Source organism: Populus trichocarpa, chromosome 14, assembly GCF_000002775.5.
Source record: "Populus trichocarpa isolate Nisqually-1 chromosome 14, P.trichocarpa_v4.1, whole genome shotgun sequence".
Lineage (NCBI taxonomy): Eukaryota > Viridiplantae > Streptophyta > Magnoliopsida > Malpighiales > Salicaceae > Populus > Populus trichocarpa.
In genome coordinates, this window is record NC_037298.2 from 1,956,393 (window position 1) to 1,982,831 (window position 26,439).

Below are 26,439 nucleotides of genomic sequence, written 5' to 3' on the forward strand. Positions count from 1 at the left end.
CGTATCACCTCATGCAAACCAAATGTTGGGATTTATATATTTACTCATCATCACCGATCAAAGACGTAGAACAAAAATATTCAGAAGCTTTTTATAGATAAATTATATTTATTAAATCTAGTTTGATAGGACTGGTCGATCCAAGTCAAGTGTGAAAAATTCAACTTGAATGTGATATAATCAACTTAATCAAAATTTAGTTTGAAATTTTTTATAAAATATTATAAAACAATTTTATTTTGATCCAATCCAAAGTGTAAAAAATTCAACTTGAATGCGATATGATGAACTTAATCAAAGATTAGTTTGAATTGTTTTATAAAAAATTATAAAACAATTTCATTTTGCTATTTAAAAAAAATAAAAAAATAATGTTTTGATAGAGACGGATTTAATAACTTTTTGATAATCATGTGATTAGTGACACTAACCTTAGATCGATCGGACCGTGATAAAATGAAAGGACGGTAAACATTTTCAAAGACAAAAATAAAAGGTTCATAGTTAGGTATGAAGATAGACCCCACACACTCGTGTACAAAGTGGTCCTAATCCAGTAGGAGAATTTTGTTCGTTTAGTTAAGGTCAACATCTCAATCATGCAGGCATTATTTTGGTGGACTGACTCATCTCCAACACTTAACCACTCGAAATCATATTCTATATATAAATGTGTGTGTGAGAGAGTATTATGAGAGGAAAAAAAAAACACGACATGGTATAAAACAAAGATTTCAGTTTCACACTCGGAACTCCATAAGATCCTTCGGTGCAGAAAAAACTTTTTCTATTTCTTGCTTTTGCCTTTGGCCACTCGATATCTTATTCTTTCTTTCAGTAGAAAGAAGCAGTCATAGGAAAAGCAATGACCAGACAAAAACTCTCTCTTTCAAGCACACATGCACACACACGTGGTAAGTTATTCTGAATGATGGAGGTAATAGCCCAATAAGACGATTGAAATTTAATGCACAAAAAGGTTTGGACTTTACGATATTTATTTGATTCCTAAAGTCGTTTCGATTATTTTTTTTCTCTTCCTTTTTCGTACGGGCAAAGGGACACTAATCACTGCTTTTTCGCTTCACGGTCCCACAAACTAGAATAGCAAGATAGGATGTAATGTCGATGACAGAAGAAGGCCTCACCACCACCACAACCACCAGGCCTCTTGAGCCGATGAAAATCTTCCCCGAGCAGACTTGGATTCCTCACTCTTGAAGATCATTAGTACGTTTGAGATGAAATTCTTGACAGCTATGTCTTGGGATATGCTTCCATCTTGAAAAGTCTCAAAGGAAGCATCGGAGGATGAAACAAAGAGAAGAATACAGAGATGTCCTAATTGGTGAAACAGAGAGTTCACATGTTATTTGACTCACCTCACAAACCTCCAGCCAAGAGAGTGTCCACATGTTGTCCCGCTGAAAGATGGTCCCATTTACGAGTACTCCAAGCACCACAGCCACGATGTGGAGCGCGACCCCCATCAAACCAAAGCAAGCTTTAAACAGAAGGAACGGCAACATAGAACGAGAATTCGAAGAAGCTTGGTGCTAGCACATGATTCATTGGATACATTCAACAATTCGAGGGCCTTCACCAAGTAGGGCCAAGTTGCAAAACTGAAAAAATAAAGTTATACGGTCTCCATGGTCATACACAGCACCGACGAAAAGTGGACTCTGATTGGGAGAATAGAGACAATTGTTGAAGAAAATAAATTAATTGCTGGTTTTCTATTTCTAAAAGTTAATCTTCTTACTTGACCGGGGAAGGTTCAGTTTAATGTTACATGAACAAATTCATCTAGCAAGCCAATCACACAAACTTCTACCTGACCTGGAATGGATCTGTCTCAAGTACTTCGTCAAATTTTCTATATAACAACAACAACAATATTACATAAGGACACTGTCATTTGATGTTAGCTCTACGAACCACAAAGGAACAGATTCAGACAGAAAAACAAATGATCCTGAAAAGGATGCCATGTATCAGGTACCAACAAGTTTATCAAAGCCTTCGGGAGATCTTTAAGCTGGTATGTGAGCACAACTGTTATTTTGAAGTCAGAAACAGATTCGTAAAAAGCAAACAGCTCTAATTTGATCTTCGAACTTCGAGCTCAGAAGCAATTGGGATAGAGCCAAATGCATCCGTTAAGCATAACACAAACAAGTCAAAATGCTCAAGACACCCATGAGAAGTTTGAGCGAGCAAAATATTGTGAGGAAGTTCTTTCAATTTTGTCTTGATCTCTGAAACAATTGTTAGTGCTTGCCGAAGGCAAATACAATCAAGGATGTATGGCTAGTCACTATCACTGCTATGCCTATCTGTAAAATTGAACACAAATGAAAATATAAAATCAGTCAACATGAAAGTTGGGTGAGGGAGATAAAACCATAGAGAGTTGTTGTTTGTACCTCCTGATTGTCTTTTCCCTTCCATTGCTTCTTTCTTCTCTTGGCAACTTAAGCAAAGGAAAGGGCCATCCCAGGGACGCAATTTTCCAAAATCAGATGAACCGGCATGTACTGAAATACCCTCGTCAGGTTTTATCTCTACTTGACATACTGCACACATGAACAGCTTAAACATGTTGCAAAGCGGGTATTTCGTATCTAACCTGCATTACACACAAACATGCATTGTGTCAAAACACTAAAAACCAGTGTGACTGTTCCTCAAAGACAGGAAGCCAAACCACCCATAACAGATGGTGTGTCAAACACAGTCACGCAAACTATCAAATATTAGCCAACAATGATGATCTTCACAGCACAAACCTCTCAGAAAGCATAGCTGATCCTTCCTCGTATAGTTCCTCAACCACATCTGGTTCTAGATATTCTTTATCGATTTGAGAAGAAGATTCAGAGGACTTTCTGCGAAACATGGACTTAAACACTCCTCTTCCAAGCTTTTTTGGTTGTGGCAAAGAGGCAGCTGGTTTCTCTGGTGGTACTATATCAATCACAATGCAGGTTGTATCATCTCGAAGTCCTTTCACCTGCACTGCTTCCTGCAAATGGAATGCAGAGAGTAAGACCAAGTACAGGTTATCCTGGATGGTGTCACATGATGTGACATTGTAGGGAAGCCATAGGATATTAAACCGGGGGCAATTTCAGGTGGTGTTTCCACAAAAGAAAAAAAAATAACGTAACACTACACCTTAACAATTTGTGCAGCTGCAGTTTCTGCTGCCATCCCACGGCAACAATCAAGAGCCACTTCTGCGGATAAAGCATCCCAGACACCATCACTTGAGATAACAAGCCTACCACCCGCAGTAGACAACTACAAATCACAAAGATTTGAAGCTCTTTAAAGAGTAAAGAAGCGAATAACAGCACACAGTGTTTCAGTATGAATCAAGCGATGTGCAAAGCATGCAGGATGAGGTAATGTTACTTCAAAGTTCAAATCAACAAATCATGTCACAAGAAGCTACAAGCAGACCACATAATTTTGGAAGATGTTGCCAATATGACCTCAGTCCATATAACCTTTGTTCTCTGGAGGAATCAAGGGGGAAGCTATGTTGAGAAAAATAATCATGACTCAAAAAGATGAACTATGACCCACAAAATAAAATGTGAGATGTATGAACCGTGAATAAAGTGGCATAAAAGATAATAAACACCACTTGTTTTGAAATAACCATAATAAAACAAACATTGAGATTATAATCAGTATCCATTTCACAGCAAATTATCAATTAAATCAGTGCTGTTAACTTATTGCAGAAATAAAACTCATCAGATTAATGAATAAACACTGTTCAAGAATATGGGAAACAAAAAGGTAGTGTCTAGGACAAGCATGGAGTTCACCAACAGTACTCAAAGCCCACAGTGGGATGCGAGCAATACAAATAAAACTATCAATACATATCCATCAAAATAGACATATTACATCTCAAGAACAAACCTTAATTTGCTTCACATAAGGAACAGGAACGATGTACTCGCCAACATCCACATCCCCGATGGATCGTGAAAGACATAAGCCACCAGGCCAACATCTCAAAGGGCCAATCTGAAATACAACTACCACCCAAGTTATATAATCTACTTCAATCCATAAATCAAAGTTCGATACAATTTCCATTGAATACAATCATAAGAAGATACCATTCAAAATATCATACAAGCCATTTATTCCACAAACTTGTCATTGTTTACAATTCTATTTACGAAAACTTAAAAATTCATAAGCTAAATAAAGGCTTATTTTCATGTTCTGGTAGCTGTCCTAATTTAGACCAATGAACTTGAAGGTGAATATCATTGAGTGTATTAGGTTTCACCAAAACAGAGAAGTTGATGAAAAGGACAGAATTTGATATTTGAAAAGAACAAAAATGTTAAAACAGGGAAAGTACCTCTGCACCACCACCAGTATTTAGCCGTCCCACCTCACCCCCACTTGCAGTAATGCGCTCCCTCCTGTTAAATTAAAAATTTAAGGCCTCGGTATTAATAGGATCTGTTAAATGGGTATAGAGACACTATATATCTGACTTACTCCTCTTCATTGCACTCGAGTCTATGATCTGCTGACAAGTAATAGATATCACCTTCAGCAGATTCAAGAATGCAACGGGAATCACCAACAGATGCCACAGTTATGAACAATCCTTCTATTATTGCAAAGGTGACAGTTGTTCCTGATGTTCGAGCTGAAAAGTCAAAAACACCAAAATTGTGAATGCTAAACATTATTCACATATAAAGCTCACAGCACAGAACTTAGAAAATGGTATAAATTTCTGATAAGATATGACCAAATAAATATAACCAATCACTAAAAGTAGTGCAGCTAAACCATGCAGGATGGTATGGCCAAGACAAAAGATGCATATCGATTGGTCCATGTAGTAAAACTATAGGGACAGGATAAAATTATGTTTATCAATCATATTCAGGTGGCACCTTACGTCCTGCAAATCAAATGAGTGAGAAAAAACAAAATCAATAACATGAACTTATTCCATGCATGAAGCGATTACAGAAGTCTAAACAATTATTTAAAAAAAAAATGCTGTCTCGTAAAACATCCTGTTAAATCAACCATTTTCTAATTTATGTGAAACATACATCACTTTATGCCCTCCATGTAAAGAAACAGAAGCACCTTGAAATACCCTGATGAATCATTAACTGTAGTCGGTAATGTATTTATCATCAGTAGATGCACGATGTTATGATGAATAAGTAAAATGCTTCGTGAGCCTGGAGGCATCAAGACATTTCTTGGGAATATGCGAATTGTGTGGAAATCATAGTACTTTGTGCTTTCTATCAATACAACGTCCCCATTTCTGAATCTCATAAAACAAATAAATGAATGGAAATTAGTGTCCCCAACAAGCGTAAGGTACACTCTCCATTAATAACAAAGATGCAATTTACATGAGGGTGTAAACATCTTTCGGAACAATAGTGGAAACGCTAAAGGGGATGCTGACCAATTCAAGAAAGTCTTCGGATCATAAGCTGTGAGTAAAGGTCTTTGAGTTTATACACCAAGATAACATTAATCCCCTTCAATTTCAAATAAAATTCTACTTTTTTTAAGAAAAACCATACCTCTCTCTTGAAAATCTTTATCAGTTTTGACGAACCCTGCAACTAAAGCTCTTGGCAATGCTGCTACCCATTCATCTCTGTTGAGATCCGGAGGCATGGCGGCTATAATGTTATTGAGCAGATTCTCCTTAGTGTATATTGCTGCTGCAGACCCGTTATGTCCATCAAATAACTGCAAAACAAGGTTTATATTAACAAGAAACCTATCGAAACTAATCAAAACATCAATCATCTAAGCTAATTTGACTTCAACTGATCAATAATCTGTTAGATAGCATCAAAATTCAAAGGCGTTACCCCAAAAACAGAATAAGTAGTGATCCCGTCACCGACGATTCTCTGGCATTCAGTTTTTAACAATGTAAAATCCTCCCCTTTCTTGCTCTGACTAGCCTGACCGTATAAAATCTCCGGCTTCTCTACCCTCTCGTTCGCCAATTCTCGCTTTAACAGCACCGAAAGCGGCACCGTTTGATGCTCCCTCGTAGCAGCCATCATTCTTATTATATTTTATACTCTCCCCCTCACAGCTAAATTTCCCTATCACCACCACCGCAAACGGCAATAATCACCACCACCGCCAGAATCTCTATTTCTTCATTTCTTCATATAACTCTGTTACAAATTTAGGTTTAACCATTAATCATCGGATCAAAATAATAATAATAATAATAATAATAACAACAATGACAACAACCACAAAAAATAAAAATTGATATTAAAATTATTACAAAATAAAGAAAAAACTAACATAAAAAATTGGAGAAGAGAAAAGAGGAGAAAATTTACAAGGAAAGAAGTTTCTAGCGGCGAGAATGAGAGAGAAATCGTCGTTTTTGCTGTTGGCGTTTCAGTGATCGAGATTTGCGGATCCCAGCAACCTGCAAAAATTCCATTGTTGAAAGGAGGGAGAGAGAGAGATCGTTTCATTAACAATATAGCATCGCGCAAAAGGAGCTTTGTTTTCTCTGCTGACGTGGCAAATATCGCCATTCGGTCCGCTCGGCGCAACAAAGAAAGCCGTTTTTTGTGCGGCTTGTGAGTCAGAAGCACTCCCTTTGCGCTTATGGACGCTATCAGGACCGTTGGATTCGTTTTGATTGAGTAAAGATTGCCCACTATGGGACAAATAAGGTGGGGTCTCGTTATGTTAATGTTAATTAATTTAGTTATTTATTAGGTTTAGTTAGTTTTTTTGTTACTGTTTCGGAATAGAAAATATAATACATATTTTTATTATTTATTTCTTATTTTCAAAACACATATAAATAGATTTTTTATATATATTTATTTGTGCTTTTTTTTATCAGCAAGTTTTCACCATAATGTCTTCATTATTTATGTGATGTCCCGTGATAGAAATAAAAGATAAAAAAAATTGTTATAGGGATAAAGATATAAATATAAAATAAATTTGTTTTTAAAATGATTCTAAAATAAATTTATATAATTTTAAAACAAAATAATAAACATTTTTCTTTTATCTTTAATATATTCATTTCAAGGTCCAATTGATAATGTAGTCAGATATTTAGTTGATTAATACACAATCACAATTTTATATAAATCTCATTTAAAACTTTCTTTTTAGATCTTAGTTGTAAAAAAAACTATAATTTATATCCTTGTTAAATTTATCTTTTAAAATTATAATTATAAAAATTATTATCGGGATCATGATACCAAACAAACACTTGATTTTCAATAAATACATTAAAAAAGTGTTTGGCTAGGCAATTCAGCTTGCTTTACATCAAAACTTGAATTTTTTTTCTTTAAAATAATTTTTTTATGTTTTCGGGTTTTTTTAATATATCAGTTTCAAAAATAAATTTTAAAAATAAAAAATATATTATTTTAATATATTTATAAATAAAAATAATTTTAAAAAATAATTTACACAACTCTCCCGAGCATCGATCCTGTATCAAGATTAAGCCGATCTATACGAGGACAAAGTTGCTTCGATTGATGTTGATTGGTTTATATTTCTATATTTGGAAGCCGGTCAAGGGAAAAAAAACGCGCAAAACGGACCCGGTCAAGAAAATCAAGAGAAAAAATAGACACAAAATCAAGAAATGCTTGACTGCCAGTAGGACATTATAGTATTTATTTATTTCCCATTAATTAACGGGCCAGTAAGTAACATTTTTTTTTACATTGAAGATTCCTTTGAATTACTTTTTACTTTCTGGGATTAATTAACAGCCAGTAAATTTATGTGTTCCTTTAAAGGGTTTTTTATATATATTTAAAGAACATATTTTATTTCTTGAATTTCAAATTTGAACATTACAATTAAAGAGTAATTTAATTCTTCTGAATACATTAAATCTATACAAAATTATATTTTAAAAAATAACTATAATTAACGCATAAGCTTTTTTTTATCATCATTGAATTTAATGTATTCTTCAATTTGAAATGAAATGATAAAAATGTGAAAACAAAATTATTTATTACTTAGATTTTTTAAGAAAGATGTTAATTAATTATTTTGTAAGTACTTATTATATATATATTTTTTATTAATATAAATATTTGGATGAGTTTACGTGTGTGACTCTATTAATTTTAAATCTTAAAACTTATTGTATTCTTTTTTTAAAATAAAGGTGGAGGACGATGACACTCCATTAATGTCACGTAGTTGGGAGAGTGTCTTTCTCTACTTGTGTGGACATGGAGCCAATGGACCCACGAGACTGGGCAGCCTCGTCTTTCTCTGTCTTTGCAACCTAACCCTTTGACTTCCACTCGGAGACCCCGGAATTCTCGGCGCCAGTTTATCTCTCTTTTTTTTTCCTGTAATCAAGCAACCCGCTTCAAAGCATAAAATCAATAATTGATGTGTGTTTTTGCTGGGTGGTGTTAGATTTTCTTAAATGTGTTTTTTAAAAAAATATATTAAATTTTTTTTTTTTATTTTTAACATCACCATATAAAAATTATAAAACACTCAAAAACAATATTAATTTAATATTTTTTCAAGCAAAATACATTTTTAAAACACAATCAAATATAATTTCAAAAAAATAAACAGTCTCTAACAACAAAACATTGGGAGAGCTTAGTGATCACTTGATAATATGGTGCATTGGTCGCACGACCAAACAAAGTATTTATTTAGCATTGCATTTCAATATGTTCCAAATTATTTCTCGCATAAAAAACATTAAAAAATATTTTTTTAATATAAATCATAATTTAAATCCCAAACTAAATAGATTCTTGATAAACTACTAACAACAGTATATATTGAATACTACTAGATTAATGTTCAAGATAATTTAAAATAAAATTTAACTTGAACCAGATTTGGGATTACGAGTCACCCATCGAACTAGAATAAGCCGATTTGAATAGCTATAATATTATAGTGTAGCTTTAGAGAATAAAATGAGACAGTGCAGAACACGCATTTTCTTTGTTCCTCAAATTTTGGTGTTGACAAGCTGATTAAAAGCATGTTCAATTTATTTTGCACAGCAAGAATGGTAGCTGGACAGGGGGGTCCAGCTTGCCAAGCAGTGTTCCTGTCGACAACTACATAGTTCAGAGTTCATACCCTTACAGCTCATCGGCCATGATAGTGGAGTCAATGCACCCCACATATCAAATACAATATTTGCAATGGTTTATGGTTTCTGACAAGACTTTTTCTACTCCAGGGAAGCTGTGGTGCCGCTGTTCGGAAACCTTGGCAGCAATTATTTGCACCATCAAACCTTGGCTGCTATGAGGTGTTTGCCTCATAGCAGCAGCTTCTAGGCACCTTCGTCACCTGACTAGTGCCTCTAAGGGGTAAGGCCAGGTCATTGTAAACCCCTTGTGAATAGTTGCAGCACTATTCCAACTGCCATCATGAAAGGAAAGAGGTGCAAAAGATTAGTGAAACCATGGTCGTTAAACTTGACCTGGAGGTTCATCCGAAAGCTAGGTTATATAAATTGACTTGAATTAATTTAAAAAAATTTAAAAAATTAAAGTATTAATATTTTATATGAAAAAATTAAAAAATAATTTATGTAAATATAAGTTATACATATTATAAATAATAAAGTTTAAAAAATTATTTCAAAAATTTTTTATTTTATATTGAAAAAAATACTATGTTATCTAAAATATATATACCAAAATGCTTTAAATATAACATTGAAAAAATAATTTTTTTATTGTGAATATAAAATATATATCTAAAAAGCTTTTTTAAAAATAAAATTTTAAATTTTAAAAAGAATTAATAACCGGCTAAAAACATATGAAAAAAAAAATCTACAATTAAAAGAAAAAACATATTTAAAAAAAAAAATCTGATTTTGTTATTTTTTTACTCTTGATCTTTCACTTTATTCAAATCAATCCCGCTATCAAATCAGCCTGTCAAGTCGTTCCGGATTTAATAACTTAAAACTTAAAAGTGAAACCCAAAAAGGTGTAACGTTAGTCGTAGGGGTGGGATAAAAATTTCTCGAGACTGTGTGGTTCGAAACACCCTCACTTCACCTATCCTACCAAGGATATTTGCTGGGTCAGTGGGCCTCGAATCAAGCGGTATTCATGCTGAGCTGCTCTAACATGCACTCAAAAGGTATGGATTCAAGTTACTCGTCATCAAAGAAAAAAGAAAAGAAATAAAAGCAGCGGCAGAGAACTGAAAATAAGGATTAAGTAATCAAACACTACTAATTGTTTGATAGGTCAGCCAACAGCTCAAGACTACAAAATGACAGACCCTGAGATTTTCATGTTAGTGGTTTTTTATAGACAAAGAAATTACTTTCCTTTCAAGTGGACAAGGACCAAATTCCTGCAACCTGCTAGGGCAATCTACCACAAGCTGTTTTACCTGCAACCAACAGAAATTAAAAGAACGTAAAATATGTTCGCGAAAGTTCAAAGATTGCAATCTGATAAGTGAAATATTTTTATGCATTTACTCTTTTAGTCGTCAATATTTCGTCACCATTGCGATCTCTCAAATACACTGAAGATATCAAATTGTCTATATTTGACTTGCGCAGGACAGGGACACAATATCTTGTATAGCTAGCTGTATTGCATACATTTTCTTTAGATAAGTACATCACTTAGAAAAGAAATTAGGAATAAGCAATTGACTCCCTTTTCACTATCATATTTCTTGTGGACCATGTGCCAGCCACATTAATGTCAAAAGAGTGCAAGTTGATGTAACTGATTCATAAAACAGTCACCGAATTCATAAGTAGCAAGAGTACAAGGAAGAATCCACAGCCTCCGTGAAAAACAGATCATGTAATTTTATGATTGATTCACTGTAGTGTTTGGGTGCTATATCAAGATGAAGATAATGGAGACAAAGGAGACACGTCTCTTTGTATTTCTTATTTTGAAAACATAGAAATTCATTCCAAAGCTATCATAAAAAAACATTTATTTCATGTTCATGTCTCTATCTCTTAAACCAAACATGTTTCTATCTCTTTTGTTTATGTCCTTTCTATCTTGCAAATTCTCTACTCTAAGCCTTCAGTACTATTATAAGAGAAATATATAAATCCTCATCAAGATTTCGTCTAAACAAGTGGCCAATTATTTGGCATCCATTGTCACATGCTTGATGAACAAAAATAAAGTGGAGCAACTATAAAGAAATCAAATTTTCACATGCATTTCAAGACAGTTACCTAAATTAATTTTGGCTGCATCCGATACCACATTAAGAAAACTCAAAGACTATTGCCCTGTTCCGAGCCATTCACCCTTATGATATATACCTGGCAAAAAGATAGGAACTGTGTATCAAGTATCAATGGAACTCAAGTTGCAAGGTAAAAATGAAAAATGAGAATAAGCAAACTGATTTGCCATGTTTCAGGTAGAGTCAATAACATTGATGCATGTTAACAACCACCTTGCATGTTGTAGGCTTGATTAACTGAAAAACCACAGCATCTCCATCTAGCAGTCCATGAGCAACGGCAAACCCTTTCCATCCACCACTTAGTCCATTCTGTCGTGCTAAATATGTAACTTGATACTCATCTGCATCTTCATCTATCAAAGTGATGAAATCGCCTCGCCTTGGAAGGTTCCTTCTGCAGAAGTCGAGTGGAAGACACCCCTGCACCAAAATTTCCCTCATGATCTATATCATTGCCATCCACAGTTAAATAAACTTATATGATGTTTTGCACGCCAAAATGCAGTGGAATTAGAACGAAGTACAGTACATCTGAAGCCAGGTTTTACACAGAAAGCAAATTGTTTTAAAGCTAGCAGATAATTAGATACATATTAGTGGCTAAAAAAATTAACATAAAACAAGTGGGAAAAGAAAGACATGTGTGCACACGCACAGAGTGAATTAGTCCATCCATGGACGTGGCTTGCAAGCTTGAGAAGCTCCTTAGATTGTCTGTCTACAGTTATCTTACAGAAATCATGTGGCTCGTGTATTTAGTTTTAATGTTACTTTCCCTTGACTGAACATGAGAAATTGTAGGATTAAAAAACAGTGCGAATCTAAAAAATTGACAACACAGTCCATCCATATAGAAAGGAAAAGAGATTGAAACATAGATTGGGAGATGATAGATTTATCTCACCAGCCAAAATCCACCAGTAACATGGGATTGAAGCATTGATTTTATAAAGGTCGGATAGTCAGATCCTAAATCAGATTGTAGCTTTTCTGCTTTCTCTATAGCCTTTGCCCTGGCTTCATCAGTAGCAAACACCAGGTTTGACAAATCTGCTGCCTTGGAAATCCTGAGCAACAAAGTATCACACCAAAAAATTAGCTTTATATGTTTCAACGCACAGAGCTATAATTGGTTTAAGAAATTTGAATCAAAATACCTTCTTGGTATCACCACTCGATCAATAACAGCCTGTGAGAAAAAAAAAACCCATTATACACAACATCCAGCAAAAATAAACAAAATCCCAAAATTTCATAAGCCCAAATGAAATTAACGGCTTACTTCTTTAAAGAAAGGAGCAGGCTTGTTCGCGATACGATTGGACCTCCTAACCACAACCACTTGTTTCTCGACTACTCGAGGTTTTGAGCGTTTCAGCTGTTAATCAAACAAAAATAGAATGAGCATCATCACACGTATAAAGGGAGAGGGAGTTATAGAGGAGATTAATTAATAACCGGAGAGGATTTGGTAGGGGTGGAAATTTTAAGAGCTCGAGAAAGCTTGTGGAGATTGAGGGCTTCCATTCTTTTCTTGTTCTCTTCCATTCTCTTTCGGCGACTTTCTTCATATGCTGTTACCTTTGCCGCCATTTTTACTGCAGAATCAAAAGGTTTCGATTGCTAGGATTTTAGCCCTCCCTTCTTGAAGTCTGGGGAGCAGTGTGTGTTAGAGGGAGGGAGAGAGGAAAAAGAGAAATTTGAAATTGGGGGACTCCTGTACCGTGTCAATTAGGGCAAGAGAAGTCGACCGTTGATTTCCCACCCATTACGAGTAATGATAGTGTCAGTGCCGGGGAGCCTGCTAGTTTACAGGTAGAATCCAATTTCTGGACCTGAAAAACCGTGCTGCCACAAACTCTTTGGGCACCCTTGCAAACAGTTTTTTTTTTTTTAATTATTTTTCTGAATGGTATATCTTAATTAATTTTATGAAATTTTAAAATTAATAATTAGATAAGCTTGATTTTAACTGTGATATTTAAACTAGTAATTTTTAGATAACAAATTCAGAATTTCACTAATTAAATTACACTTCCCAAGATTTAGTATTTTTTTTATGGTTGTATTTTCTTTAAGATTTGACTGTTTTAAGACTGGGATTATAGATTAGTTGTGTAAATCCTATCTTGCAATTTTGCTTCGGTATTCATGTGAATAATTACAATCCGAGATAAGGTACTTGCTTTAGTACATTGTAACAAAAGGTAAAATAATTGTGCAAATTTCACGGTGAAATTATAATTTTGTTCTTTGTTGGCAAAATTAGTTAGTTTTGTTTTAGGGCATGGTGGTTTTTTTTATCGAACCCATTAGTTATTATAAGGAAAAACATGATTAGATTGTATTTTTGTATTTTTATTACATAGTATAATTATTTTATTACTATTGACAACAGAAAAAAAATATTAAGCTTTGTTCTAAGAGATTTAGTTTTTGATTTATTTTTTAAATAATTAAATTACATCATTGCCCTTGAAATGTAAAATACTTTGCCTTTAATGAAGGTGTTCTTTTATCTTTTACATCTAGTTATTTGATAGTTATTGAGTGTCATTAGAGACAATAAGATAATTTCATAAATAAACAAAAAAGAAAGAAAAAGGTTTAGAAGTGCGTGAACAATATCTAGTGGGTTCGAACAGCATATGCGGCATTGTCTAGTGACCAAAATCTTGCTTACAGGGCGGCGACCAAATTGTCTCAACGTTCCCTACATGTACAGGCGGTGCGTATGACATAATTGTTTCCAGAGTAGCGCATGCAGCCTTTTATTTTCCTTTTCTTTTCCCCTTTCTCGTGCACGATTTTCGAGCTAGCCTTAAAAAAATTCAAATCAGCCTCTAAGATTTCTTGTCCTAAAGATTTCTTCCATATTCTCTTTATTGTAGTTTTTTTATTTAGAATAATTTTTAAAATTAAGTATTTTTCCAATTTCATCCCTATTCTCTTTATTATAATTTTGTTTATTTAGAATAATTTATGAAGTTAAGGATTTTTTTAAATTTCATCCCCAATAAATATTTTCATCTGTTATATTTGGTTTACATTCTTTTAATTACTATTTTTTTTAGATGTTTTTTTGCAATTTGTTTTTTTCTTTTTCATCATTTTTTAGATTTTTCCTATCAAATCTAATACTTTTTTTATTATTGTATTTTTTTGCCTTGCAATATTTTTTTAGATTGATTTTTTTTTATTTTATCCTCCAACATTTAATTATTCAGTTATTTATCTTTTTAGTCAAATCTGAATCTAGAATTTAACGAATTGTGAGTTTAAAAGATTAACCTCAATTTATGAAGTTGACACGGATTTTCTTGTTTTTTCCCCTCTTTTTTAATCTTTTTTTTCCATCATCGAACTTTTTTTATTTTTTTCTTCACTTTCCATGAGGTTGTTTAGTCATTTTGAAAATAGTACGGTTTGCTTCAGTTTTTTTTTTTTTTTTTGTCTTTATTAAATTTAGCTTCTCTAAATAATTTTGTTTTTGAGTTAAATTAAATTAATTAATTTTATTCTCCAACATTTAATTTTTCATGTGTTAAGCTTATAGGTTGTACTGGAGTTGAGAATTTAACCCGGCTTTATAAAGTTCACTCGAACTTGCTTGAGTTTTTTTTTCTTTTTAAGCTATTTTTTTTACAATTTCATCCTCCAACACTTTTTTTATTCTCTTTTTATGGTATTTATCTTTCCTTTTAAAATAAAAAAGATTGCCTTGAGTATTTTTTTAGGTCTTTGTTAAATTTTTAAAATGAATTTTTTAAATTAAATTAAATTTATTGATTTCATCCCCCAACATTTAATTTGACAGGTGTTGAGCTTTTTAGTTTAGCTCAAGTCTATAATTTAATGAGTTACAAATTTAAAAGATTAACCCGGGTTTACAAAGTTTACTTAGGCTTGCTTGATTTTTTCTTCTTTTTTTTAGTTTCATCCACAAATATTTTATTTTTTATTTATTTATTTGCTTTCTATAGGATTTTTCTATGGTTTCGAAAATAACAAAGATTAACTCGGATTTTTTTTCGTGATCTTTGTTGAATCTAGCTTTTTTTAAAATAAATTTTGTTTTTTAATTAAATTAAATTAATTGCTAGCATGAAATTCTTGATTCATGATTTTTTTTATTTTTGTTTGCTTTTTGAGTCATTCTTCTACCCATATGTGCAACCTTTTTAAATATAAAAATCTTAAATTTCCCCCCTTTTTTTAATATTAATATCACATGAATATTTTTTTATACTATTAATAAATTAACTCAGCCCACAGCATTAAGCGTGCCATTTATCTAGTTTTAGCGCACTTGGTTTCCTTCACATCCTTTAAGCACATGCATGATTAATCTCCACTTCAGATGAATAACCAGCTGGACTAGGCAGATTAGCTTCACGACGGCTTATATGGCTTCTGCTTCTCCATTGACTTCACAAGAAGGAAGAGGAAGAGGAAGAGGGGTGGTAATAGATTTATTAGTATATTATTGGTATTGTGATTGTTACTGTGCTTATAATTTGAAAATATAGATTTTTAAAAAGATTATAAATTATACTTTTTTTATAATTAATATTAAATTTATGGTGTGTATTAATTATTCAAACATTTTTAAAATTATAGTTGGGGCAAAATATAATTTAACTGCAACAAATCCTTTACCTTCTCAATTATAATTATGCTTAGAAGAAGTGATTTAGCAATGAACCTGCGAGTGTGATATCAACAACTAATCTATTATGAGACAAGGAAACAGCTTAAGGCAGCAAACCCTAGTTCATCAGAAGGCACTCATTACTCATTACTCAGAAGGCTCCCACGTTTTGTTCTTTTAGGATGAAGAAAGCATTGCCTCTTTGGAAACCTCAAAGCCAAGGCTTAACACCTAATTTGAATCTTGCACATTCACACGAGCAATCTCGCCTCTAGGTTGTCAGTGAGAACTGTTACGGTCATGAACTGCGTATGCATTTCATTGGAGAGCTGTTACAGTCTTGAACGGCGTATGCATTTCATTGGATTAAATGGAGCATCCCTTCGGGTGGGATTAAAATGGGTGTCTGCTCAAGGAAGCTGGTGACCTTAAATCCCAACCTTCAACATTCTTGGGAATGCAGACGTCGAAAAGGATTTGACCATGAACTCCATCCGGATTGATAGTTGGAGGGGTTCGCAAATGAACCAAATTCTCCTTGTGCTCATCTTGCAAGGACCCAACATAGAAATTTTATGAGTGATTTAGCGTCGTGTTTGGGTGCTAAATTGAAACGAAGATAATAGGGACAAGAGAGACACGTTTCTCTATATCTTTTATTTTGAAAACATAGAAATTCATTCCAAAGCTATCATAGAAACATTTATTTTATGTCCATGACTGTCTCTTGAACCAAACACGTTTCTATCTTTTGTTTGTCCTTTCTATCTTGGGACACTTAACCAAATTTCTAATTGCAAATTCTCTACTCTAAGCCTTCAGTACTATTATAAGAGAAATATATAAATCCTCATCAAGATTTCGTCTAAACAAGTGGCCAATTATTTGGCATCCATTGTCACATGCTTGATGAACAAAAATAAAGTGGAGCAACTATAAAGAAATCAAATTTTGACATGCATTTCAAGACAGTTACCTAAATTAATTTTGGCTGCATCCGATACCACATTAAGAAAACTCAAAGACTATTGCCCTGTTCCGAGCCATTCACCCTTATGATATATACCTGGCAAAAAGATAGGAACTGTGTATCAGTATCAATGGAACTCAAGTTGCAAGGTAAAAATGAAAAATGAGAATAAGCAAACTGATTTGCCATGTTTCAAGTACAGTCAATAACATTGATGCATGTTAACAACCACCTTGCATGCTGTAGGCTTGATTAACTGAAAAACCACAGCATCTCCATCTAGCAGTCCATGAGCAACGGCAAACCCTTTCCATCCACCACTTAGTCCATTCTTTCGTGCTAAATATATAACTTGATACTCATCTGCCTCTTCATCTATCAAAGTGATGACATCGTCTCGCCTTGGAAGGTTCCTTCTGCAGAAGTCGACTGGAAGACCCTGCACCAAAATTTCCCTCATGATCTATATCATTGCAATCCACAATTAAATAAACCTATATGATGTTTTGCACGCCAAAATGCAGTGGAATTAGAGCGAATTACAGTACATCTGAAGCCAGGGCATACACAGAATGCAAATTGTTTTAAACCTAACAGATAATTAGATACATATTAGTGGCTAAAAAAATTAACAAAAAACAAGTGGGAAAAGAAAGACATGTGTGTGCACACGCACAGAATGAATTAGTCCATCCATGGACGTGGCTTGCAAGCTTGAGAAGCTCCTTAGATTGTCTGTCTACAGTTATCTTACAGAAAATCATGTGGCTCATGTAAATAGTTTTAATGTTACTTTCCCTTGAGTGAACATGACAAATTGTAGGATTAAAAAACAGTGCGAATCTAAAAAATTGACAACACAGTCCATCCATATAGAAAGGAAAAGAGATTGAAACATAGGGTGGGAGATGATAGATTTATCTCACCAGCCAAAATCCACCAGTAACATGGGATTGAAGCATTGATTTTATAAAGATCGGATAGTCAGATCCTAAATCAGATTGTAGCTTTTCTGCTTTCTCCATAGCCTTTGCCCTGGCTTCATCAGTAGCATACACCCGGTTTGACAAATCTCTTGCCTTGGAAATCCTGAGCAACACAGTATCACACTAAAATATTAGCTTTATATGTTTCAACGCACAGAGCTATAATTGGTTTAAAAAATTTGAATCAAAATACCTTCTTGGTATCACCACTCGATCAAGAACAACCTGTGAGAAAAAAAAACCCATTATACACAACATCCAGCAAAAATAAACAAAATCCCAAAATTTCATAAGCCCAAATGAAACTAACGGCTTACTTCTTTAAAGAAAGGAGCAGGCTTGTTCGCGACACGACTGGACCTCCTAACCACAACCACTTGTTTCTCGACTACTCGAGGTTTTGAGCGTTTCATCTGTTAATCAAACAAAAATAGAATGAGCATCATCACACGTATAAAGGGAGAGGGAGTTATAGAGGAGATTAATTAATAACCGGAGAGGATTTGGTAGGGGTGGAAATTTTAAGAGCTCGAGAAAGCTTGTGGAGATTGAGGGCTTCCATTCTTTTCTTGTTCTCTTCCATTCTCTTTCGGCGACTTTCTTCATATGCTGATATCTTTGCCACCATTTTTACTGCAGAATCAAAATGTTTCGATTGCTAGGATTTTAGCCCTCCCTTCTTGAAGTCTGGGGAGCAGTGTGTGTGAGAGGGAGGGAGAGAGAAAAGGAGAAATTTGAAATTGGGGGACTCCTGTACTGTGTCAATTAGGGCAAGAGAAGTCGACCGTTGAGTTCCCACCCATTACGAGTAATGATAGTGTCAGTGCTGGGGAGCCTCCTAGGCTGCTAGTTCACAGGTAGAATCCAATTTTTAGACTTGAAAAACCGTGCTGCCACAAACTCTGGGCACCCTTGCAAGCAGTATAGTTTTTTTTTCCCTTTTAATCGTGTGCTATCTAAGTTATCAGTATTTTGATTAATTTTTTAAAATTTTAAAATTAATAATTATTTTTTGAAATTTTAAAATTAACAATTAGATAAATTTCTGGTAATTTTATGGTTTATAACACTCAATCAAACTGATAATTTTTTAAAAATCAAATTAAAAACCTAATTAAACTATACCCCTCATACTTCAGTATAGTTTTTTTTTGCAGTGATTGTATATTCTTACAGATTTAACTAGCTTCAAGACCCGGATTATAGATTAGTTGTGTAAATCCTATCTTGCAATTTTGCTTCTGTATTTATGCGAATAATTACAAGCACAGATAAGGTGCTTGCTTTGTAAAATACATTAGTTATTATAAGAAAAAACATGATTAGATTGTATTTTTATATTTTTATTACACAGTATAATTATATTATTACTATTGACAAAAAAAAAAAAACATTAAGCTTTGGTCTATAACTTTTTAGTTTTTGACTTAATTTTTAAATAATTAATTACATCATTTTCCTTGGTATGTAAAATACTTTGCCTTCAATGGAGGTGGTCTTTTGTCTTTTATATTTAGTTATTTGATAATTATTACAAGATAATTTCATAAATAAATAAAAAATAAAGAAAAAGGTCTAGAAGTGCGTGAACAATATCCAGTGGATTCGGACAGTGTGTGCGGCGCTGTTTAGTGGCCAAAACCTTACTTCCAAGGCGGCAACCAAATTGTCTCAATGTTCCCTCCACGTACGGCGGTGTGTGTGGCATAATTGTTTCCAGAATGACGCATGTAGCCTTTTATTTTCTTTTTCCTTTCCCCTCTCTCATACTCGATTTTCGAGCTGGTCTTAAAAAAATTCAAATCAACCCCTAAGATTTCTTGTCCTAAAGATTTCATTCATATTCTCTTTATTGCAGTTTTTTTTATTTAGAATAATTTTTAAAATTAAATATTTTTTCAATTTCATCCATATTCTCTTTATTATAATTTTGTTTATTTAGAATAATTTATTAAGTTAAGGATTTTTTTAAATTTCATCCCCAATAGATATTTTCATATGTTAGATTTGATTTACATTCTTTTGATTACTATTTATTTTATTTTAGATATTTTTTGCATTTGTTTTTGCTTTTTCATCATTCTTGAGTTTTTCCTATCAAATCTAATACTTTTTTTATTATTGTATTTTTTTGCCTTGCAAGATTTTTTTAGATTGATTTTTTTATTTATTTTATCCTCCAACATTTAATTATTCATTTATTTATCTTCTTAGTCAAATTTGAATCTAGAATTTAATAAATTGCAAGTTTAAAAGATTAACCCCGATTTATAAAGTTGACACGGGTTTTCTTATCCCCCCCTTCTTAATATTTTTTTTCCATCATCCAATTTTTTTTATTTTTTTCTTCACTTTCCATGAGGTTGTTTAGTGATTTTGAAAATAGTACGGGTTGCTTAATTTTTATTTTTATTTTTGTCTTTGTTAAATTTACCTTCTCTAAATGAATTTTGTTTTTGAATTAAATTAAATTAATTGATTTCATTCTCCAACATTTAATTTTTCATATGTTAAGCTTACTTGGATTGAGAATTTAATGAATTACCTTCTCTAAATGAAATTTGTCTTTGAATTAAATTAAATTAATTGATTTCATTCTCCAACATTTAATTTTTCATATGTTAAGCTTATGGGTTGAACTTGGATTGAGAATTTAACGAATTACAAGTTTGAGAGTTTAACCCGGCTTTATAAAGTTCACTCGGGCTTGCTTGAGTTTTTTTTCTTTTTTTTGCGATTTCATCCTCTTAACACTTTTTTTATTCACTTTTTATGGTATTTATCTTTTTTAAAAAAATAAAAAAGGTTGCCTTAAGTATTTTTTTAGGTCTTTGTTAAATTTAGCTTTTTTAAAATGAATTTTTTTAATTAAATTAAATTTATTAATTTCATCTCCCAACATTTAATTTAAAGGGTGTTGAAATTTTTAGTTTAGCTCAAGCCTGCAATTTAATGGGTTACAAATTTAAAAGACTAACCCGGGTTTACAAAGTTCACTTGGACTTGCTTGGTTTTTTCTTTCTTTTTTTTTAGTTTCATCCACCAACATTTTATTTTTTATTTATTTTCTTTCTATGAGATTTTTTTATGGTTTTGAAAATAACAAAGGTTAACTTGGATTTTTTTCCTTGACGTTCGTTGAATCTAGCTTTTTTTAAATGAATTTTATTTTTTAATTAAATTAAAGTAATTGCATTACAGTAAGCATGAGATTCTTCATTCATGGTTTTTTTTGTTTTTATTTTATTTTCTAGTTATTATTTTAACAGCATATGCGGTTTTTTTAAATACAAAAACCTTAATTTTTTATTATTTCTTTTAAAATATTAATATTACATGAATATTTTTTTTATATTATTAAAAAATTAACTCGGCCCACAGCATTAAGCGTGCCATTTATCTAGTTTTAGCGCACTTGGTTTCCTTCACATCCTTTAGCACATGCATGATTAATCTCCACTTCAGATGAATAACCAGCTGGACTAGGCAGATTAGCTTCACGACGGCTTATATGGCTTCTGCTTCTCCATTGACTTCACAAGAAGGAAGAGGAAGAGGAAGAGGGGTGGTAATAGATTTATTAGTATATTATTGGTATTGTGATTGTTACTGTGCTTATAATTTGAAAATATAGATTTTTAAAAAGATTATAAATTATAGTTTTTTTATAATTAATATTAAATTTATGGTGTGTATTAATTATTCAAACATTTTTAAAATTATAGTTAGGGCAAAATATGATTTTGCTGCAACAAATCCTTTACCTTCTCAATTATAATTATGCTTAGAAGAAGTGATTTAGCAATGAACCTGCGAGTGTGATATCAACAACTAATCTATTATGAGATAAGGAAACAGCTTAAGGCAGCAAACCCTAGTTCATCAGAAGGCACTCATTACTCAGTATGTCTTAAGGCAGCAAACCCTAGTTCATCAGAAGGCACTCATTACTCAGTATGTTATTGCCCTAAGCTCTTTAACCAGAGTAGCAACTCACCTTATTATTATTATTATATTCTTTTTCGGTAGTTTGCAAGGGGGGAACTGCACCACAGAAAGATACTAGGAATGTTAGCTTCGGGAATTAGTGGATTTACATTTCACAAAATCTACTTGTTTCCACAGGAGACTCCAAAGTAAGTGTTGCAAATAAAATTACTGTACAATTCGTCAGGAGACAAGGAGGTTTACAGATAATACACCTCAAAGCTCAACCCCCCTGGCTCCCACGTTTTGTTCTTTTAGGATGAAGAAAGCATTGCCTCTTTGGAAACCTCAAAGCCAAGGCTTAACACCTAATTTGAATCTTGCACATTCACACGAGCAATCTCGCCTCTAGGTTGTCAGTGAGAACTGTTACGGTCATGAACTGCGTATGCATTTCATTGGAGAGCTGTTACAGTCTTGAACGGCGTATGCATTTCATTGGATTAAATGGAGCATCCCTTCGGGTGGGATTAAATGGGTGTCTGCTCAAGGAAGCTATTGACCTTAAATCCCAACCTTCAACATTCTTGGGAATGCAGACATCGAAAAGGATTTGACCAAGAACTCCATCCGGATTGATAGTTGGAGGGGTTCGCAAATGAACCAAATTCTCCTTGTGCTCATCTTGCAAGGACCCAACATCTCTACCCTCATAATACTCTACTGAGCATGGCATAAAGAAATGATCACTTGGTGCAATACTAACTCCCCGAAAACTATGGTGTGGATTGGCAGCTGCTTTCCTCAGTTCACTGATTGGCTCAGATATCTCATCATGTGTCCCCTCGAAGCCCATCCTTTCTCCTTCAAGTCGTTGAATTCTTTGGGAATAAATTGCAGCTGCCTTACCAAGGAGCTCAGTCACAGCAGCGTTGTAGTCAACAGGATAAGATCGATAATGACCTACAGTAATTCATATGGAGAGAATTGGAATATGCTAGTGCAAAGGAGAAGAGAAGCAAAGCAGCAATCTAAGAACTCTTAAAAGGCTGGTGATCAAAATTTCAAACGTCAAGTATCAAGATGGTAAATAAAGATTGGCAATCAAACTAACACATCAAGTTATAACATAGTAAACCTTTACTTGGTAGCCACATTCAATTAACTAAATTATGCAATTCTGTAAAAAGACAGCACTTGCTCCAATAACAGAATATACATTAATTTTATGTTGATTGTGTAGCATATAAAATTAGACAAAGGAGCCTGTCCATCACAACATTGACTTTAATGGGAATCAAAGGTGTTTTCAAAACTTTTACCACAAGTGAAAAAGATACAAGTGGCATAACCCAGAGCATCAAGCTACAGAGACTCCCTCCACCCACATATACACAGGACCCACCATGACAATTATTCATGGATCCAACCTTTATGTGAGAGAGGAGTACAAATCCCAGTATACTAAATAATTCCTCCTCCAAGGCTACAAATGCTTGAGACCAAATTATGCATCCTAATGCTTGGGGTGCCTAAAACAAGAGAAAACAAATGACACAACGCCCTTTGGTTTTAATATGTGAGTGCTAGTCAGAGCAACCCGCCATAATAGTTTCAGCAGTAACATGGCATGTAATATGGTCCTGGTTGAACATAATAATCGTAGTTAGAAACAGACCTACATGCGGAGAGTCATTCATTTTCAGAAGCTTTACATCACCACCAAGTTCTTTTAGTCTTTGAGCGAAATTGCAAATGACTTGATAAGGAGCAAGATCGTCATTCTCTGAGCACAAAATTAGATATGGACCCCCCATGCTCTGCAATAAAATGATGCTCAATTTAAATAGAGAGAAAACAACAGCAGCGCAGCATATTTATAGAAACATGCTATTATGTACTTACAACAGAGGAGTAGAGAGTCTGCCAATACTCAGCACGCTGTGATTCAAATCTGTTGAGGAAGAGAGCATCAAGACTGCTACTAATTCCATTTGTCATCCAAGACAGCATTCTTGGTGGATGAGACATTTTGAGAACAGATGGGTGAACAACAAATCGTCTCCCCAGATCACTCGTAAAATCCACTGGACTAGAATCATAGATATGGCCTGAGATACAATCTCTGACCAGCTGATGGTCATCCTATTGATGGAGAAAAGGAAAAAAAGAACAAAAACAAGACAGAAATAGAAATGAGCGTGATGTGCATAAATAATTAGTGAAACATGTAGCTTTGACCACATATACAAAGAGGACATCAAATTCGTGCAGAAAAATGGCATACCGGATTCAGTTGTACTTCACACTTTCCGTCAATGATCTGCAATGGAAAAACAAAACGAATTCACTCATCCACACAAACTGCCTGGGTTGCTTCTTACTCAAACAAAGGCGAGATTATCCATCATTGACAGTTACCCAAAGGCATATGAGGTAGTTTACCTGGAGAACCTTGTACATGCAAGCTTTGGGACCACCAGAAAAGGATGCAAGGACTATAGGGCATGGCCTTATCTTTAGCTCCTACATATTAAAAAATGAAGCAAGCAAATTACAAGACAATTAAACTCAAAAGACTTTGAGCTAGAGTAGTACAAAAGTTGTGGTTTAGTCCTCAGGGAGAGTGCCATATTTCAATCCATGATCAAATGCTTTGGCAAGCAAAAGGATATGTGTAGTACAAAGGCAACACAAGATCTCATTCAAAATTCTGTGAGGCAGGTGAAGTAGCACCAGATCATAGCCATATAAAATCTAACAGGTATATTGAATAAATGCATCAGAGAAAGATTTTAAGTAGAATAACACTGACCTCAAGAAGTCCGTTGAGCATGTCAAATGCTAAAGTTTCGGCCTTCTCCGGAAAGAACCTGTGCAGGAGTAACATGCAGAAATCAACCCACTGATAAAACACAATCACCAATGTCACAGTCATGAAACTTGCAAGTAAATGCGAGAAATGCACATAATTCCCATTTACAGTAAGTGTAGATACCCCGTGAAGTAATCAGCACAAGATATGGAAACTGTTCCAGGAAAAAACTGAAAATCTGGCCTAGTCACCTCGGCCTGCACTTCTAAATTATTCCTATCATCTATTCATGTTAAATGCACAGTGAGTTCGATTCCTTTGAGAAAGAATCTATCCATTCCTAGTATACAAATCAAACAGGCTTAAATCTGCACCTGTTTCAACCACCGGATCCCATCTAATACTTTTAGATAAAGCTATCATCCGTTATCAGAGACGTTATGACCCATAAAGAAGGACAAAAAACTTGACTCACTTCATCTCCAACTCCACCTATCTAGCTAGGCTGTTTTCCATTTTTAACCTGATACTTAACATGCAACGTAGCAAAATTCATCAAAAACTACAATTAAGCATCATCCAAAAACACATGAGCACCAATCAAGAAAAAAATTCAACCCAAACCCTAGTTTCTGCATATCCAGCAACCAAACCCAAAACACCGAAATCTTGAAAACCCAGTCAAATCCAATCAAGCCCAGAAACCAATTCATTAACCAAGACAAAAAACAATCGATTCAAAGGGGAAAAAAACAAACTTACATATTGAAGAACGGGGAGTGACAAACAAGGGAATTCCAACCAAGAGACCCGTAAAGGTCAACATAAGTTTTCACGTGTCTTTCTTGACTAGACATCCAAGGGAAAACCACCACTATCCCTTCTCTATTCATTTCCCTTCTCCCCCAATAACACTTACCTCCAAATCCCCACATTTTTTCCTCCCCCCTCCAGAAACAGCTTTCCAGCTCTTTATCAATGGACTTTGATGATTACTGTGCCTTGCTAATTAGCTTTTAGGAAACAGAGAATTAAAGACAGCAAAGATCCAATATAAGAGAAACAAAAGTAAACGTAATCAAAAGGTTCTGTAAGTTGTCTTCACACTGGTAATTTCTTTACTTTTTCTTTCTTCCTTTTTATTTGCAACTTTCAAATAATGCTCAGAGATATGGAAGGGTAGACGGCGTACCCTGGATATTCCGCTATCTCTTTTATCTGAAACTGCCAGATGTCACATTAATTCTTTTGCCACGTTTTCAATCTGGTACTTCGATGTTACTGATATACCCTTGTTCTGTGTGGTGTCAATTTATAATTGGTTGTGGCGGGTATATTTGTAAAAAATGATGTTATTAAAACTGATCTAGCCTCCTCGATATACTTAAAAAGAAATTAAATAAGAATTTATCCAATCAAATACCAGCAATACATACGAGATCTAATTTGAATTAAAAATATTAAAAATAATTTGTTTTAAATTTTTTAAATATAGATACAATATAGTTTTAATTAACCTTGATTAACAATTTCAGCTTATCATCCAAGTTCATATGGGTTTTTAAAATCTAAAAACTAGTTTCAATTATCAATCTCATTTCATGATTTTAATTATAAACACAACTGAATTTAATAACTTTTATTCATGGAATGATGTTAAGTTGTGCCCAGGAAAAAATGTGTACAAGCGGGCGACCGCATGATATTTGATGGGTGCACGGATTTTTTTACTTGTTTCGGGGGTTTGAAGGCGTGATCATAGCCCATCCAATTGGCGAGAGGGGATGGTGGGAGCAGTATG

At 33.8% G+C, this 26,439-nt stretch overlaps 3 protein-coding genes across 10 annotated transcripts; all 3 read right to left on the bottom strand.

Moving 5' to 3' along the window:
- Positions 1-1,707: 1,707 nt before the first annotated feature.
- Positions 1,708-6,557, bottom strand: LOC18104911 (probable protein phosphatase 2C 12). 2 transcript variants are annotated; one of them, XM_006374897.3, is made up of 10 exons: positions 6,390-6,557; positions 5,898-6,215; positions 5,601-5,772; positions 4,537-4,690; positions 4,394-4,457; positions 3,940-4,047; positions 3,181-3,306; positions 2,793-3,028; positions 2,430-2,632; positions 1,708-2,339 (listed from the first exon to the last, which is right to left on the bottom strand). In XM_006374897.3, exons 2-10 carry the CDS (start codon positions 6,096-6,098, stop codon positions 2,314-2,316), a joined length of 1,290 nt encoding a protein of 429 aa, XP_006374959.1. In that variant the 5' UTR covers positions 6,099-6,215; positions 6,390-6,557; the 3' UTR covers positions 1,708-2,313. The 2 variants fall into 2 exon arrangements, with proteins under 2 accessions (XP_006374959.1, XP_024441169.1); XM_024585401.2 differs by lacking the exon at positions 3,940-4,047.
- Positions 6,558-10,248: 3,691 nt separating this feature from the next.
- Positions 10,249-18,779, bottom strand: LOC18104913 (B3 domain-containing protein At5g42700). 6 transcript variants are annotated; one of them, XM_052446974.1, is made up of 7 exons: positions 18,390-18,775; positions 18,214-18,309; positions 18,090-18,121; positions 17,837-17,999; positions 17,143-17,349; positions 11,273-11,362; positions 10,249-10,452 (listed from the first exon to the last, which is right to left on the bottom strand). In XM_052446974.1, exons 1-6 carry the CDS (start codon positions 18,522-18,524, stop codon positions 11,315-11,317), a joined length of 681 nt encoding a protein of 226 aa, XP_052302934.1. In that variant the 5' UTR covers positions 18,525-18,775; the 3' UTR covers positions 10,249-10,452; positions 11,273-11,314. The 6 variants fall into 6 exon arrangements, with proteins under 6 accessions (XP_052302934.1, XP_052302935.1, XP_052302932.1 ...); XM_052446975.1 differs by lacking the exon at positions 11,273-11,362 and adding an exon at positions 16,917-17,006 and having other exon boundaries at positions 18,390-18,774; XM_052446972.1 differs by lacking the exons at positions 17,143-17,349; positions 17,837-17,999; positions 18,090-18,121; positions 18,214-18,309; positions 18,390-18,775 and adding exons at positions 11,497-11,709; positions 12,194-12,356; positions 12,447-12,478; positions 12,572-12,667; positions 12,748-13,139.
- LOC18104914 (uncharacterized) lies at positions 15,926-25,798 on the bottom strand. 2 transcript variants are annotated; one of them, XM_052446970.1, is made up of 8 exons: positions 25,401-25,798; positions 24,639-24,696; positions 24,269-24,349; positions 24,111-24,146; positions 23,729-23,968; positions 23,502-23,643; positions 22,387-22,786; positions 15,926-16,367 (listed from the first exon to the last, which is right to left on the bottom strand). In XM_052446970.1, exons 1-8 carry the CDS (start codon positions 25,571-25,573, stop codon positions 16,334-16,336), a joined length of 1,164 nt encoding a protein of 387 aa, XP_052302930.1. In that variant the 5' UTR covers positions 25,574-25,798; the 3' UTR covers positions 15,926-16,333. The 2 variants fall into 2 exon arrangements, with proteins under 2 accessions (XP_052302930.1, XP_024441187.2); XM_024585419.2 differs by lacking the exon at positions 15,926-16,367 and having other exon boundaries at positions 21,968-22,786; positions 25,401-25,796.
- Between the last annotated feature and the right edge of the window lie 641 nt (positions 25,799-26,439).